This window comes from Heteronotia binoei, chromosome 5, assembly GCF_032191835.1.
Source record: "Heteronotia binoei isolate CCM8104 ecotype False Entrance Well chromosome 5, APGP_CSIRO_Hbin_v1, whole genome shotgun sequence".
NCBI classification, from domain to species: domain Eukaryota; kingdom Metazoa; phylum Chordata; class Lepidosauria; order Squamata; family Gekkonidae; genus Heteronotia; species Heteronotia binoei.
The window spans coordinates 120,206,878-120,224,726 of record NC_083227.1 but is presented as its reverse complement, the minus strand read 5'-3'; the positions used below and the strand labels follow the sequence as shown (position 1 = coordinate 120,224,726).

Below are 17,849 nucleotides of genomic sequence, written 5' to 3'. Positions count from 1 at the left end.
AAAAATGATTTCAACTCTACGTTACCCAAGATTCATTTACACTATTGCTATTTTGACTCAGTAGATTACTGAAAAGATGAAAACTGACAAGGCAGTCCTTTGCAATCAGATTGTCACAGTTTAGGCATTTAGGGTCACTGCTATAAATATCCCAAATCCCTAGAATCTCTGACTGTGAGCTGAAAAGTTACATTTTTCCATATCTGAGCAATTTTTAAAGAATTAGACACATAAGGAAAATTCCCAACCATGCCCTCTCAGAGGTCCAGGGTGGATCAGGTCACTTTTACCTTCTGAGGCTCCTAGCCATACTAAAAATCAAAAACAGTGAACACACATTAAAAATAAGATACCAAAAAAGGTGTGTGACCAAATCTGTATTACTTAAAAGGTATGTCTTTTACTAAATAACTGCTTATATTTGTTGACATTTGCAACTCTAAGAGGTTACATTTTGGTTGGACAGGGATGCACATAAAAACAAACTGCAAATACTAAATGCGAGAAAATTAACAGGTACCTGAATATTAGACTTGCTTTGAGCTTGAGGCCCAAGGATAAAATCACCCACAGACTCAAGAGTGGTACTTCCTTGCATTTCCCTCCTGCTGCATCCCACTGAATCCCCAAAGTACTGTAATTGGGGGGGGGGGTGTCAGCAGACTTTCAGAAACAACATAGGGACAAAGTGGGAGTCTGCTGGGGGTGTGGGCCTCCAAAATTTTAGAAAGCCCAAAGTTAGGCATTCTGTTAGCCTTGCAAATATTATCACAAAGTCCCACTTCTAAAAAATCTATTGTGGAAACATGGCCAGCAAGACAACATATTATGCAGACTCTTGCCTTCATTTAAAAGAAATAGATCTGCAAAATACTTACAGCGGTGACCTTGGATTTAATGCCCTGCCAGAAGGTCTTCACATCATAGTGATTATTTATTGACAAGGTGTTCCACACTCGTATCATGCTGTCCCCTACTCCTATAGCAAGGCAGCCTGTATCCACAGGTGAGAATGCCAGGCTATAAACAAAGCCCCCAAGAGATGGCATGGTCCAACAGCAGTTTAAAGTTGACAGATCCCAACACCTCACCTGAAGAAAAATAAAAGCATTACAAATAGAAGCATAACAAAAGATCAGGGGGAAGTGTTATGAAAGTATTTCATCCAGAAGGATACTATTTACAAATGACAAAGAAGCAATTTGTTCCAAGGGTAAGTAACTGGTGCAGCAGCCTGAAATTCAGGGAACCAAGAGCTTCGACACTCAGAGGAACAGCAACAGTTTGTGTGTGACTGGAGAGCAGTTGTGCTTCATCACACAGTTGACGTACTATGAGATGCTCTAAGATACTAAAATGTGCATCACTCTTCAAAAAGGTGATGGGCTCATAAGCTGTACCAATTGGACAACTCCATGGAACACCTGCATCATATGCGATGCAATTTGCATACTGTGAAAGGACAACATGCCTGTCACTCAGCCATGTGAAAAATGTGTGAATTTAAGATTATGCAGGAGACACAGATGGAAACAGCAGCAGAAATAGCCAACCCCACCCCCTTATGTATGAAACCGAGGATGAAGCAGGATTTCTCTTTTCTGTGCTGGAATTAATACTTCCTCCCAAGTTATTTCCAATAAGTGGAAAACTCAGAAAAAAGTCAGAGATCTCCAATGTCATGCTCAGATTAGGAAGACAGCAAGTAGAAGCAATTCATGATCACCAGCTAACATCTGGAAGGTCCAATCATTCACAAAGCTCTACAAATAACTTTCATATGCTTCTATAGTACATGAAAAGATACGAGTTCTTACATCTCTATCCATTGAAATGGAGAGAAGGAGCTCTCTGCCTTCTGACAGCAGAGAACACAAGTTGAACACTATTCTAGAGTGGTTTTGTCCTTCAGAGGAAGATCCTAGAATCACCCACTTTCGTTTCCCAGGTTGTGCTAAATCCCATTGCAGCAGTTCACCTCTGGAAGGAAAGACAGGGAAACATGAGAGAACCAGATACAGACACACCCAAGCAAACAGCAGTAAATGAAATTTACACAGAACTTTTTCAGACAGAATGTGTCACAACGAATGTTATCATGACATTCTATAAATGGAACAGGCTGGTGAGAGAACACCAACTCTTGTATAAACCTACAGAAACACAGAAGTTACAGCATGCCCCAGACTGATTTTCTACATGAAGCCCCCTTGCCCACATTTTTAGTAGTTACCTCACATTCCATCAAGTTACTCCAGCAGGCTACTCACCCAAAGCAGCTGGAGAAGATCTGTGTGGGCTGGGTTCGGGGCCAGTGCACAGTCAACCAAAGACGTTCCTTGACAGCAGACTCAATACTTCCACCTCTCCTTTTTAAAAAGGGCAGCTTCAGAGTTATCACTGCTACAGAAACAAAAGCATTTCAAAGTAACAAATTAAGAGTCTGGCAGGCTCCACTAACACTAGGCCAGGACAGAGACAGAGTCTGGCGCGGAGTGCAACCATTTTTCAGAATGTAAAACTGGTCATCTCACTTCCCAAGAACAAATTAAGCATGCACTGCAGGTAACCAAAGAGGTTATGAAGTATTCTGGCCCAGGCTGTCATAGCATTTGGTTGGAAAGATGCCATGAAATGGACTTTGGATAAATGGAATGGTTATTTATACGAATGGATTCAGCCAGATATATTATCAATACTAAAACAAGGAAAGCAAGGAGAGGAAAGGATTGACGAAATTAAGGAAAGATGGTATAAATATATAGGATGGGTAAAAACAGGAGGGGCCAATAACGAAATAAGGCTCAGGCTCCAAAGAGTGTGCATGTGGTTGCAAATATAAATGAGTGCTATAATGGTCAATTTGGGAGGGGGGGTAACTGATGGATCTGTAATATGAATGTAAGATATTGTAGGAATGTAAGATGGAGAAATAATGAGTTATAATACAAAATATTTTTTTAAATGAAGTATTCTGGCATCAGTCTTTAGAATCCAATCCATATCCCATGAGAGACTAGGAATCATCAATTCTTAGGACTGTCAAGGAACTCCCCTATCATAAGGAGGATCTTCTGAGTTCTTTCAGTCTCTGTCAACAGCAGTACCAGCAACTACATTGTGGTGGTCATTGCGACCAATCTGTGAAGTGGCATTACTTTCAACAGTCACTTGGAGAAGAAATGAGTTAAACACTAAATCATTGTGCTGCATGGTGACTGAATACTCCCTTACAACATTCAGTCATTGAGGGACAGAACACAGCACTCAATAGGTAAGGGCCCCCAACCTTTTTGAGTCTGCAAGTTCCTTTGGACTCGCACTGTGGTGGCAACTACAGTCAAATAACATGTTTTAAAAATCTGCAAAGCCAATCAGGAGTCTTGATGAGCAAAGGTCCCACCCACTTTTTATAAAATACTTGATGGGCACCAGAAAAGGTGTTGGCAGGCACCATGGCGCCTGTAGGCATCATGTTGGGGAACCCCTCCTCTAAGGAAAACATTCAGATTTGTTTGTTCCAGTTTTAAAGGGAATTCCTGTTATTTCCTAGCCAGTAAAGAATCAATGTATTAACTAAAACTTGAAGTAAAAATAATCTGATTGCCCTAGATCTGACTAAGCAAACTATTAAAGTTACACAGAATATTAGCAAATCCCATAGAAATAAGTCCTATATAAACATATCTGTCATTCCTATTCTACCTAAGTAGATTTTAAGAAAAAAAGATTAAAGTTCAAAGCTTCTTACCCAGTCTTTCCAAAAGAGCAAAAAGCAGATTTCACTGAACTCCAAATCTGAGAGATTCAGAAGTTGCAGGATGCAGCCGGCAATTACACAAGCAAACACATGACCTTCTGATTTGTGCTCTTTAAAGGGATGCTGTAAGAGACCTCTGAGCATCCCAAGGAATAACTGTTGCAAACACTTTCATTTGTTTTTGGATTTCTTCAGGGCATAAAGCCATTTGTTCATAAAAGACCAAAAACAAAGTCTGCTAGAACAGTGAAAAAACATGCATGTTCGTATATTTACACAAGAACATAAAAGCAAACTCCCAGGACCAGTGTCTAAACATCCTGGACAGTGATTTGTCATTAAAATTTACAACAGGGCTTCACATAAGCAAGGCTTTGAAACCAATGTGCTTGGGGGGGGGGCACAGTGGAAGGGCTTCTAGCCCCACTGGTGGACCTCTTGATGGCACTTGGGTTTTTTTGGCCACTGTGTGACACAGAGTGTTGAACTGGATGGGCCATTGGCCTGATCCAACATGGCTTCTCTTATGTTCTTATGTTCAATACCAATCAGGTCTACTCAAAAATAAGTCCCTTGTTATTCAATGGGGCTTACTTGTAAGGAAATGACCTTCAAGCCTTTCACATTCATTGAGGCTTTCTGCATGTTAAAAATGCTGACTATAATTACTGTTCTATTTTTTCTAAAATGGACCTCCAGTGAAGCATGAAGGAAACCAATGGGGGGGATTGTACATGCATCTTCAAGGAACCTTCAGCGCCCCAAACTTACCTCTGCTTCGAGTATAGCTCCACACACGGATGGTCTGATCTTTGCTTCCTGAAGCCAAGTAACAGCCTTTTGTTACAGCCACTGCTTCTTCCAATGGACATCCATTAACACCACCTTCTTCCAAAATGACCATAAAATTAAATTACAATAGCACAATACTTTATTTTTAATTGCTGCTGTTTTCATTCATCCTATTTAGTATTTTTGTGATGGTTACTGTACATTGTAAGCTACCCTGACAGTCAGGACAAACAGGAATAAAATAAATAAAACGATTTGTATTTCTTTATTCAGCTGATGCTGAAGAGGTCTTTTACAAAACTACACATTGCTCAATACAGCTTGGAGAAGTCCACACAAGCACTTGCACGTACCTTGGCTCTCTTCTTGCCGGCTGTTCAGACTTTCCTCACCAAGCACAGGGCACCAGGCCAGGGAGTGTATTTCATCATCATGGCCTCTCAGGCGATGGACAACTTCTCCCTTCCTGCTGATATCGATTATAACCACGATCCCATCTTTATAGCTTAAAGTAAAAGAGGTATTCTGAGTTAACAATGATCTATCGAGTTTCATCAGGATGAAGGTACAGTTCACAAGAGAGGGGCTACTAGTTGAAAGACTGGATTCCAGCAATTACAACTTCTAAAAACTGAGCTATGTTTTTCATTGAGGTTTTGTAACAGAGTGAAGTCAGAAAGCTTCAGTTAATTAAGAATCGCCTTAGTGTTTCACATATTAATGACTGCTCCATTAAATTAAGGATTTCAATATTTTATGTTAGCAATACTGGCCCAGCTGGTGGGAACATTGCCTTGCCAGCTAAGAACTGTTTTCTGAAAAAATAAATGCCACATAAGACAATAAAGATGCATAAAGTGGAAAAGTGCTAAGCATCAAAAATTTAAACTATCTTGGAATATTATTGTTTGTAAATATAATAAATACAAAAAATCTTGGAACAACATGAACATGGTTAACTCTTATTTTGGGCCAACAGTAGGACCAAGAATATAGTACTAGCCACTTCAAAAACATAAGCATTGCCTTCTACCACATTCACACACCAAGCCTAGATAAAACCTGAAATACTCCACAGTCATTATTTACTTCTGCAGCAATCCTCTGTGCTGAACAGAGGGCTCAACTGAAGTTATTTTGCTTTCTGAAATACAGAGACTTGACACAAGCTGTGTAAGGAAGGAAAAAAGTTCAAATCCTCACTCACTGTGCACCTATCTGTGAACAGTCATATTCTATTCTGAAGAATTCATAAGGTTTGCTGGTTACTCCAAGGGCTACATGAACACATAAAGCTACTTTATATCAAGTCAAATCTCTTGCCCAGGTCTGTATTTTATGCTTTATGTGGCAATGACTCTCCAGTGTTTCAGATACTCAGTAATGTGGGTTTTTTAGGGAAATCTGAACTGGAAATTTTCCCATTTATATTTAAAGAAACAATTTCTTATCCCACATATGCTTCATCATATCCTACACTTAGGCCATCGAACTGATTGATATGCAGTCTAACAGCTCTGGCGAATACAGATAATTAGACTCTATTTATCTATAGAAGACAGAAAAATGTTATCGCATAATGTTCTTTTAAACTAACTGATCTTTTAAACTAGTTCAGGGGTGGCCAACAGTAGCTCTCCAGATGTTTTTTGCCTACAACTCCCATCAGCCCCAGCCAGCATGGCTAATGGCTGGGGCTGATGGAAGTTGTAGGCAAAAAACATCTGGAGAGCTACTGTTGGCCACCCCTGAACTAGAGAAACAGCAACTGAGCCCAGGACCTTGTATAGTAGATGATCTATCACTGAGTCATGGCCCTTTCTCAAGCAGAATGCAATTATGGAGCATGCACATTATTTTAGGTGCTCAGAAAAAGATGAGCACAGGCTGTGTGCATCAGTTCATCCCACTTGCCCCTAACTTGCAAGACTTTAAGTTTAGGCTCTGATCCTCAGAGGCAGCGAAAGACCATCAATGTGGAGATACAAGAGGATCTGGGAATGTTCCCTTCCTCCCTGAAGTGAAAACTGCTGGACATAGTAAACAGATCAGCAAGAGATCATTTTTATGCATTTTGTGTTGCTTATTCTGTGAGGCCAAATACATATGTAGCCTTATTAGTACTTACCCAATGGCCACCAAGTTCTCATGGTGTGGAGAACAAGTAAGACAAAATATAGTCCTGGGTTCTGGAAAGAATTGCTGACTGTCACTTCTATTGTACCAGTAGCAAATTACTATTCCCTTCTCATCACCAGACACAACTAAATCTTTCACCTGGGGTGACCAGTGCAATGCAGAGATTGTATTCTGAAAAAAGAAAAAAAGGGAAGGAAAGAGAAAAAAAGAGGCAAATTAATCATGGATGTATGAAGATTCACAGAACAGGGTTCAGCTATCATGACAATTCCAACCTCCTTGGGAATGCCAGTTATCCCCTTGAATTGGCAATCTGGAAGCAGAATAAATAGGGAGAAAATGACACCTGTGGCAACACAATTTTTTGGCAGCTCTCTTTATGGGTAGGGCTGAGGCAGGTTTCACTTGCTTCTCAACATAGCCCTCAAAGAAAGCTAACTACTAACCACAGCACAGAAAATTTTATTTATATCCCATCTTTCTGCAATCATAGAAATCAAGGTTGTATACAAAAGGAATCCCACAATCAGCCTACAAATCATACAACAATAGGACCAAGATTGCCTAGATGAGCGTTTCAATGCAAACAAGACTACAGGCTTTCCCTGGCCCAAACATGGGATCAAACCCTACAAAAGCACAATAACTTTTCACAAGGATGGAAATCCAGAAAATTATGCATTTTCCCCATAAAAGCCCTGCAACATCCAGACCATTACTGCTTCTCCCATGGACCACAGTACAGAAAAACATAAAGTGAGATCAACATGTTGAAGAAGCCTTTTAATTTTCTTGGGTACAGTCATTCACAGTTTTTGAAATTCAAAATGCAGTGAACCTTCTGTCATCTTACATAAATTGCCCCATATCTCACTCTCCCTTTTTTGCTGGAACTCAGCAAAGACCTGGAAAAGAAGACTACCAAAAATTAATTATGTTTAGACAAACAGATAACAAAGAGAAAGAAACCAGAAAGATATTTGAGGGTCTGAAATTCAACTAAGAGCAATTAAAAGTAGATGAATTAGCACTGAAATATTTTCTTGTGAATGTTCAAGCCTCTAATCCCAAACACATTTATGTGGAAGTAAACCCTGTTGAAATCAAAATGGTTAGGATAAGGAAAAAAAGAACAGAAATAAGCTGAAAGGTTTATCATGTTAGTGAGAACATTCCCATGTTCCTCATACCCTATAATTTTACTGAACTAAAATTTAAAGTGCTGAAATTCAACAGAAGACAACCCAAAAATCTTGTATAATTTCTACCATACTGTACAATGCCCAGTGATTACAAATCTAACTTTTATGTAGTTAACAGCAATTCTATCTTACCTGATGCAGTGTGTGTTCTGTTACAGTAGCTAGTGTCTGCAAATCCCAGATTTTCACAGTTCCATCCTCAGAGCTGCTGGCACAGTAGCTGTTCTGACCAGGGTAGTGGCAAAAAGAGAAACCAGAAACCCTCTCAGTGTGGCCCACTAGCTCACCTGTGGTGACAAAACATTATTGCGTCACTAAAAAAACCCTATCCATCTAATCAATTCAAACTTGATTCTAACACAGTTAAAATTACTTTTAGGTTATACTTGAAACACTTGGGTCTTATTAGCCCCAGAAGTGGAAATACTGTCACTAATGGAATGCATGCCAATACTGAAAGACAGCTTGAATATTATTGCAAGTACAAGAAACATCACCAGTGAAACACAAGCAATCCTGGAATACTTCGGATTAGAAGCAATATTTTGTTCTGTACAAGAGAAGGGGCTGCTGTACTCTGAACCTAACCAGCGGATAATTAATACAAGTTCCTTTAGGAAATAGCTGCTCAGAGTACAAGGGCTCACAACAACAACAAAATCAACCCTGATGTTGTGAGCTGTGCGATGATCTTCTGAATGAAAGGAAATATGGTAAATACAGAATATAACTGCTGCAATCTTACATTTTGACCTTTAAAGCTGAGACATCTTGACATCTTTGGTCAGATTTTTTTTCTTGCTATAGTCACTTTTTTAGAAAGCTAAAACTCCTGTTACAGAATTATTTTCTTGCTATCGCCTCATTTTTATACAAAGCTACACTTTTTCAGCAAAATGAAAATTAGCTTATGACTGAGGACTGAAATTAATTGGTCAAGCTGCTCCAAGAAAGGCTGTCTATAACAATTAATAATAAAACATTCATTAAGAGTATGAGGAACACTGACATTAGCAGGTGTTGGGCATAGAGCGGAACTTAAATCCAAGCCTCAAATAAGGGCTTCCTAGCTAAGACTCTTGACAGTCATTATTTCTTCAGTTACAATCCTCAACACTTGCTTTGAAATAAATCTCACTGAACTCCAGTAGTCATACATATAACCAGATTAAATATTGAGTCCAGTGGCACCTATAAGACCAACAAAGTTTAATTCAAGGTATAAGTTTCTGTGTACAAGCAAACCGCTCCAGCTACCAAACTATAAAAAAAGATATTACAGCAAACTACAGCAGCTTTTTTAAACCTAGAGAAATAACATTATGCACCCAAGAAAATAACTGCCTCAATGGGTCAGACACAGTGTTGCCTCTTAACACAGTTTGTTCAACAACTAACTGGAGCAATGCAGGGTCTTGCACTGCCCATTGTCCATTTTAAGATTACAGCAGTTATATTCTGCTCAGGATGTGAACTGCTCTGCTCAGTACCGGGGGCGGGGCAGAATTAAGAGTGAACAGTGGCACTCAGCCCAAATAACCCTCAATTCCCCACCCCCATTCACCTCAACCACATGCCTCTGGGAAACGCGGTGGTAGTGTAAAAGTAAGAGCATTCAACTCCTCTTTCTTCCTTGTTGTCTAATATTTAAAGACATACGTTGCGCCTCTGCCCGAGGAGGCTCCACGTTCATTCTCTTGTCTACTAGATGAGGCGTAAATTACATCCCTGGTTCCTGATGCATGGAGCTTTGACTCACGAAACCTCATGAATTGGAAGCAAGTTTTGCTCTTTTAACGTGCTACTGGTCCCTACTTCCTATTGCCGGGGGTGGGGAAGAAATGTGCAGCCAGGAACGGTGCAGCGGTTAAAACAGGAAAGCGCAAAGGAAACGCGGAGAGCCGACCGGTGATGCAGAGACACCCCGGACCCGTACCGTAGAATTCTGGCACGCCGGAATGGATCACCAGGAGACAAATGTTATTGCGAGCCGCGAAGCCGAAAAGGCCCCCATCCTCAGAGGCATCACTGCAGCGGCTGCAGTACCAATTAGGTGAGGCCAGCAGCGCCCGCTCAGGTGCCCCCACCCCAGCCGCAGCCATCAGCCGTCCTACTCCCTTCCAAGATAGCAGCACCTTATGCCTCCACTCGGCTAACTAGCAGCCGCTCATCAGCGCACATCGCCGTAAAGCGTCCACTGCTTCCCCACGTGCTGTCGCAAGAGAGGCACGCTCCCAAGGCACTACGGCGGTTCGTTTTGGACAAACTACCTAACGTCCTTCCTATGTTTGCGCCGTAAAGCAGGTGGGTTATGGGCGAAAGTCGCTAAGGGAAGGCGGCAAGGATGGCGATGCCGGCGATCCTTGGAGGTGAGTTAGGGGGAGAAAGAGGGAGCGGACGAGCTTGTTAGGAGGAAACCACGGATCCCGTGCCCCAGATTTTGGGGTTCATGTTCAGGGCCGTCATGCGCTTGACGGGTTTTTCTAAGGTTCTTTTGCCTGCTTGTTTGTGGGGATTTCTTAGCGTAAAAGGTGATGTAGTGTCTAGAATGGGCCACAGGTGTCTGGGAGAAAGGAGGGCTTATTTATTTCATTTATTAGTGTTATTTATTTATAGTCCTCCTTCCTCACAGGGACTCAAGGTGGATTACACGTAGTGAGTCAGTACAGCCATAAAAATGGGACGTTCATAAGAAGTGCGTTCGGATTTTAGAAGCCTGGAACCACCAGAAAGAAACTGAAGCATTACTGTGACATATTAAGCAGTACAGAAATTACAGAATAGGATCCTACTTACAATGAATAATTTTGTGAACTGTTTTCTACAGTGCAACCCTATTACCTGTGCAGAAAAGCCCTCTTCAATAGTTCAGTTTTGCAGTTTATAGAAGCCTAGGAGAGTAAGACCTTTCCTGACATCTTTGTGCAAAATTTTTAAATAGATAAAATCTGTCAGATTACAGCAAAAAAAGAGTTCTAAATTTCAGTCTCCACTCTGCCGTGATGAAACCCAGCTTGAGCTATTTGTTATGTCTCAGCATAAGACACCCAAAGAGTGCTTGTGAATGGTTCCTTATCCACTTGGAGAGGAGTGACAGTGGATCTGTTCTGGGACCTGTTTTGTTCAGCATCTTTATAAATGATTTGGATGAAGGAATAGAGGGAATGCTTATTAAACTTGCAGATGATTTATAGTATCCACAATTAAATCCATTGTAATTGATCTTGATTGCCTGGCTAATCTAACGGAAGGGCCATATTTCAGTTTGTCTGAAGAATGATCTGGGATATTGAAACCCAAATAATCAAGGCTGGTAGCTCTGGAGTTTGCCCCCCACATTTTTTTGGCCTCCCTTTTGCTCAAGATTCTATGGCACAGTATTTTTCTAACCTGACAAATCCCTTACATCGCAGAGGCTTTATGCTTGGCATATTTAATCTTTTCCCTTCAGTTGTCTTGAAAGGCAGATATAAGAGCATTCCTTATAAGGAAAGAGTTTGCTCCTGCCTCTTTAAGGAACCTGATTTTGTACAGCATATTCTCCTTCGCTGCTCTCATTACTCTTCTTTGCGCCATTACTGGATTCGTTCTCTTTTCCCCTCTTCAAACACTTTGACCAATAATAATTTAGCCTTTTTGTTATCTGAGAAGTCACCCGAAATCACTGCATCTGTGGCTGAGTTCCTGTCATGTGTTTGGAAATTAAGAACTAGAGAATATAAAAAATAGATCTATTCTGCCTACCTGCTCTGCCTTTTCAACTTCAGTGGGTTCTGGTTGGTGGTGACCCTTTTTTACATTTTTAGGTGTCTAGTTCTTGGACTGTTTATCCCTGTTTTATTGTATTACTATGCCATTCAAGGTTCATTGGATGAAGATGATGAATTTGCAGATGATACTAAATTGGGAGGGGTTACAAATACAATAGAAGATGGACAAAGGGCACAGGATGATCTTGACAGGCTGGAAAACTGGGCTAAAACCAATAAAATTAATTTTAACAGGGATAAATGTAAAGTTCTGCATCTAGGTAGGAGAAATCCAATGCATGGTTTTAGGATGGAGGAGACTTGTCTTAGCAATAGTATATGTGAAAAGGATCTAGGGGTCTTAGTGGCCCATACACTGAACATGAGTCAACAGTGTGATATGCAAGGCAAATGCAAATGCAATTTTGTGCTGTATCAACAGAAGTATAGTGTCCAGATCACGTGAAGTGATGGTATCGCTCTACTCTGCTCTGGTAAGACCTCACCTGGAGTATTGTGTTCAGTTTTGGGCACCACATTTTAAGAAGGATATAGACAAGCTGGAACAGGTCCAGAGGAGGACGACAAAGATGGCGAGGGGTCTGGAGACCAAGTCCTATGAGGAAAGGTTGAAGGAGCTGGGGATGTTTAGCCTGGAGAGGAGGTGGCTGAGAGGTGATTTGATCGCCATCTTCAAGTATTTGAAGCACTGTTATATAGAGGATGGTGTGGAATTGTTTTCTGTGGCCCCAGAAGGTAGGACCAGAACCAGTGGGTTGAAATTAAATCAAAAGAGTTTCCAGCTCAACATTAAGAAGAACTTCCTGACCGTTAGAGTGGTTCCTCAGTAGGACAGGCTTTCTCAGGAGGTGGTGGGCTCTCCTTCCTTTGATGTTTTCAAACAGAGGCTAGATGGCCATCTGACAGCAATGAAGATCCTGTGAATTTGAGGGGGAGGTATTTGTGAATTTCCTGCATTGTGCATGGGGGTGGACTAGATGACCCTGAAGGTCCCTTCCAACTCTATGATTCTCTGATAACAACCTCACAGGGTTGTTGTGAGAAGACAGGAGAGAAGAACTGTGGAATAGAAGGACAGGTGGCATAGAAATAATAAATACAAATAAAGTCTATAAACTGGAAATGAGGGAGAGGCAGTCCTTAACAGTAATTAACAGCAACACTTTGTAGTTGTTAATTATTATTAATTAATGTTTCTTTTCTCCAGTGTTTCATTTCTTTCTTTGATGTTTCCTTTCTTTCTTTTAGGGATTGCCCATGCCTTGAGTCTCAGCAGTTGGACCCGGGCTGGGAGGTGAGTGTTTATAGTGGGGAAGGAAGACAAGCATGAAAGTAACAGCACCTTCAATTTTGGGGAGTATTGAAAAAAATCCTATGAAATATTTTCTCTTTTAGAATGAGTGAAATCCTTTTAAAGACAGGATAGTCATGCTGTAAACATATACAGATGCATTTCTGCACCTATAAGGATACCTAATCTTCATGAGATGATCATGCATGTCTTTCATTGCTTCTCAACAGTTGCATGCCTTCTGTTGTCCTTTTGACCTGAATGTATAAGACAAGTATGGCTACATAAGCTTTTGCAGCCTCAATACTTTTTTGTTTGTTCATTTAAGTTTGTTCATTTAAGATAGGCCAACTGTACTGTTAGAGCACTATGTAATTCAAGCAACTCAAACTGGAGAGCCAGTTTGGTGTAGTGGTTAAGTGTGCAGACTCTTATCTGGGAGAACCGGGTTTGATTCCCCACTCCTCCACTTGCAGCTGCTGGAATGGCCTTGAGTCAGCCATAGCTATCGCTGGAGTTGTCCTTGAAAGGGCAGCTGCTGTGAGAGCCCTCTCAGCCCCACCCACTTCACAGAATGTCTGTTGTGGGGGAAGAAGATACAGGAGATTGTAAGCTGCTCTGAGTCTCTGATTCAGAGAGAAGGACGGGGTATAAATCTCTAATGATGATTCTTCTTCTAAAACCAGGGCTTTTTTTCAGCAGGAACACAATTCTGGCTGGCTTGGCATTAGGGGTTGTGACCAAATATGCAAATGAGTTCCTGCTGGGCTTTTTCTACAAAAAAAGCCCTGAGTAACACACCTGAAAATTTTTCTCTTTTCAGCTCAAGTCCTTTGGGGAGGAAGTGAGAAATTTCAAACAAGAGCCCATACTTCAGAGATTCTGTAAATCTGGATCATAATTTTCTGTATATAATTAGTACGTCAAACCTGGATGTAAAATTACTCACAATCTACTCTATTATTTGTATGTTGAAGAATTCCAGTGCTACTGAAAGTTGGCTTGAGACTGAAAGACTTGTTACTTCCTCTCTAGCTCAGGTTTCTCTGTCCCCCTTCACACCCTTTCACTTTTGGCAGTGAGCAAAAAGTGGGGTGAAATGGTTGGGAGGCATTTAACCCCTGCTATCTGATGGCCATGGCTTTTTGCAGTGAGCAGAAAGCAGGGGGCGAAATGTCTTCCAGCCATTTCACCCCTGCTCTTTGCTCACCACCAAAAGTTGTTTTTTGTGAAGAATAGAAAGCAGGGGTTTAAATGGTTCAGATCCATTTAAACTTTTTTTTTTTGCTCTTCATGAACTGCATCAGAATTTATGGAAATTTGTGGCAGCTCTTCAGTTTGCAAACACTGCTTTCCAAATCACAAACTGGTCAAAATTTGTGATAAACTTTAGTTTATGGGCCAATCTGTGTCCATCCCTAGTTATGCTGCACCATGATGGACTGTAACATATAGAATGCTTTAGGCTACAGATTGGATGCTCATGCTGCAAGGTGTGCCATCTAATACTAAGTACTAAATGTATTAGATAGAAAGTTAGCTATTTATTTCTCTGTTGCTGAGGTATAGGTACTGTATTGCCTTGTGATATTCTATTTATGGCCCTGCATATTTTTAATTTATTTTTAACTGACCTGGTACAATTGTTGAACCCTATTAATGGTCATCCGCCTAAACTAGCAGGTCGAGCGGTCCCCTTATTACTTTATGCCGATGATACTACCATCCTCTCTTGCACGAGAGTGGGCCTGCAAAGGTATTTGAATGCCTTATATGACTACTGTAATTGTAATTCACTCTCTATCAATTACGCCAAATTTAAAGTAGTTGTCCTTTCAAATTGCTGGCACCCACAGAGATGGTTTATTGGCAACTCAACAACTGAGCAAACAAAATTTTTTAAATACTTCGGGATCACTTTTAACCACAAGTTAAGCTGGGTTTCACATCGTAACAACACCATCAACTTGGCTAAATGTTCAGTTGCTCAAATTAAACAATTTTACTTTGCAAGGGGCAACCAGTTAGTTCCGGCAGCAGTTAAGGTGTTCAAAGCTAAAATGCTAGCCCAAATTCACTATGGTATCCCTATATGGATCTCAGAATTTACCAGGAATGTGGAGGGCATTCAAGCCTCATTTTTTAGACAAATTCTTGGTATGCCAAAATGTGTGTCCTGCTTTGCTCTCTGCTCTGAAGTGGGTCAGTCTTTGGTGGAGACAAAAGCCTGGATTTCAGTGTTTAAATTCTGGCTCAAAATTCACTTTAGAACAGATGCTAACAGCCTTCTTGATTGTATGAAAAGAGACCCATATATTTCATCCTGGTCAGCAGTTCTTATGTCCAAACTTAACCAGTTGGGGATAGAGGGTGATGATTTTTTTACTTCTGACGAGTCATATATCTTCAGATGTATTAAACTGTGATTGTTGGAGTTGGAGGAAACGAAACTACGTCCAACAGACCCTTATATTTGCTCCCCAGGTTCCTTAGGTCTTTATGCTTTCTGCGGCAAATTGCCCCATTATCTATCAGACTTAACCATTCCAAGTCATCGCAGGGCATTTATGTTGGCTAGACTAAATGCGATTCCCTCCAAAGTTTTACAAGGGAGATATCATAGAGTCCCTTTAGGCGACAGACTCTGTTCCTGTGGAGCGAATATTCCCGACTCAATTCAGCATATATTTCTTGATTGTTCCTTTTATCATAATCTCCGTAAAGATTTATTTTGCAAGCTTTCTTTTTCCCCAGATTTGTCTATTCTGCCTCCCTGTTATTATTTATTGAACAATACTGAGGGGGAGGTTAGTGAGGCTGTGGCAAAATTTTTGGCTGACATCCTTAAATTTAAATCTGACCATGTATGAATGTATCTGTAAGCTCGGTTTCGTTTTGATTTTATCTCCAATGTTTACATTTTTATATTCTGTGTATTTTTATTCGCAACTGTTATGCCATTAAAGGTTTGGTATGGATATGGGATATTCTGTTTAAAAACTGTTTCGTAAACCTTTATGTCTTTTTACAAAGGTCTTTTTTATTTGCATGCGTTCAGCCTCTAGGACCCACAGGGCTGGGTGCTGCTCAGGTAAAAGGAATGGTGATTCAGGGAAATGCAAGCTTGCATCTCTGACACTAGGTCATGCCTTTGAGAGACACCTGCATGTGCAGTTAGTGTTTCAGAGTTTAACTTTGCTGCAGGATCTCCTATTGTCAAAGAGCCATGACACTGTTTAAAAGCAGTTAAAAGTTACATTGTATTCAGACTTTATTTTAAAAACTATTAGCTACTTGTTTTTTTCCCCCCAGATTGATCCAGTTAGTGATGCACGTGCAAAGGCTTGATGAGATTTGTACAGATTATCTTCACCAGATTGGGATATGTGCCCTATTGCACTGGGGAATTTTATTGTCCTTATAGTGTATCACAAAAACACATTCACTCTCTTTCGTTTTTAATTTTTTTTATTAAGTTTCAGTATAAGGGAAAGGAGTGATGCAGAGATACAGAAGCAAAAAAGGGAAGAACAAAACAGAAAAAAAAGAAAAGCCGTAAATATAGCTGTTACATTTCTACCTTCCAAACTTGATATTACATTCCTTCTACCTGCAAGTATTAAATTTTAACCCAATACAACCATTGCATTATACAGTCTTATTATTTTATTATATATATTTTCACTATTCTATCGTTTATAATATAAATCTAAGCTATTCATCTTTGAGACCAACAAATGAGAAAAGCAAAGAGACCAACCCCAAAATAAAGCCCACTGACTAACTTTAACAATATTAATAGTCATAAGTAGAGAATATGAATATAATTTCTTTATCCTTAATACTACCTTAATTGCTTCCAACAGAGAAAAAAAGAAAAATAACAAAAGACCAAAATAAAACCTAGCAGTACTTTTCTCGATTTCAATATCAACAAATTTTATTGCTATAAAAAGAGAAAAGAACCAGGAGCAAATCTTTAAAATTTTCAAATACCTGTGTTGTCTACCTTATTATAAATTGACCCAAATTAATTGTTTGTCTTGGTTGAATGTTTTTCATTAAACTTTTTGGAGACTATATCTCCTATTTTCATATTACTCTAAGAAGCACCAGTTTAATAAACAGTGACAGCCTCATTTCCCATATTATTTTACCTAAGCAAGAAATCATACAATCTCTGTAACCCACTCTCTATTATATTGCTCTATTTAACTTTGTAAAAAAAATTAAGATCCCTAGATGAAAACGGCCTCCTCTCTCACACATTTATTTTTGCCGATGGAAAAAATCATACACCTCCTTAACCCACTCTCTATTAAATTGTTCTGTTTAGCTTTGAGAATATATGATACTTAGATAAAAATAACAAAAGAGAAGCATTCAGATTTTAAAAGTCTCATTTGCAATTTCAAATCCACACACCTCTAGAAGTCTCACTTGTCATTTCGAAACTGTTTCAAGGCCGCACGCCGGTTCCCTTTTATTAATTCCATGTTGACAAATTATGAGAAACTGCAACAGTTTATAATTCCTTCTTTTTGAAAGCTTTCCAAGCCTTGGTCTACTTGAAGTAATCTGCCTTTTCTCTCTTTGGCACATAGATCTGTTTTACTAAAAGAGATGAGATCTCCATGCCATCACTTCCTGCTATAAAAACTTTAATCAGACTTGATTTCCACCTCCTTTTTGTAACTGTGCAGAATGTCTCCATTTTGATTTCTTTTGACTTCTTAATCACCAGATCTTTATCCACCTCTCTCATCTCCGTAGACATCACTGATATCAAAGATTTCAGGTTTTCACGGCTGGTAACATCATTAGGATTTGTAGAATCTTTCGGGCTCAAGTGCCGTGTTCTACTGGAGAAAGTTTCTCTTCCAGACGTTTCGTTC

At 39.9% G+C, this 17,849-nt stretch overlaps 2 protein-coding genes across 3 annotated transcripts in view; one reads left to right on the top strand and one right to left on the bottom strand.

The window, feature by feature from the left end:
* The window catches only part of GEMIN5 (gem nuclear organelle associated protein 5), a 33,067-nt gene extending 22,987 nt beyond the window's left edge, over window positions 1-10,080 (bottom strand). The window contains exons 1-8 of one of the 2 annotated variants that reach the window (XM_060240257.1): window positions 9,830-10,080; window positions 8,026-8,180; window positions 6,681-6,862; window positions 4,906-5,057; window positions 4,532-4,648; window positions 2,271-2,403; window positions 1,818-1,980; window positions 879-1,091 (exon numbers count right to left, since the gene is read on the bottom strand). In XM_060240257.1, coding sequence (XP_060096240.1) covers window positions 879-1,091; window positions 1,818-1,980; window positions 2,271-2,403; window positions 4,532-4,648; window positions 4,906-5,057; window positions 6,681-6,862; window positions 8,026-8,180; window positions 9,830-9,995 — 1,281 coding nt within the window. In that variant the 5' untranslated portion in view covers window positions 9,996-10,080. The remainder of the gene's footprint in view (window positions 1-878; window positions 1,092-1,817; window positions 1,981-2,270; window positions 2,404-4,531; window positions 4,649-4,905; window positions 5,058-6,680; window positions 6,863-8,025; window positions 8,181-9,829) is intronic. The other variant, XM_060240258.1, reaches the window with a different exon arrangement.
* The window catches only part of MRPL22 (mitochondrial ribosomal protein L22), a 29,753-nt gene continuing 21,982 nt past the window's right edge, over window positions 10,079-17,849 (top strand). The window contains exons 1-2 of the mRNA XM_060240259.1: window positions 10,079-10,262; window positions 12,912-12,957. Coding sequence (XP_060096242.1) covers window positions 10,238-10,262; window positions 12,912-12,957 — 71 coding nt within the window. The 5' untranslated portion in view covers window positions 10,079-10,237. The remainder of the gene's footprint in view (window positions 10,263-12,911; window positions 12,958-17,849) is intronic.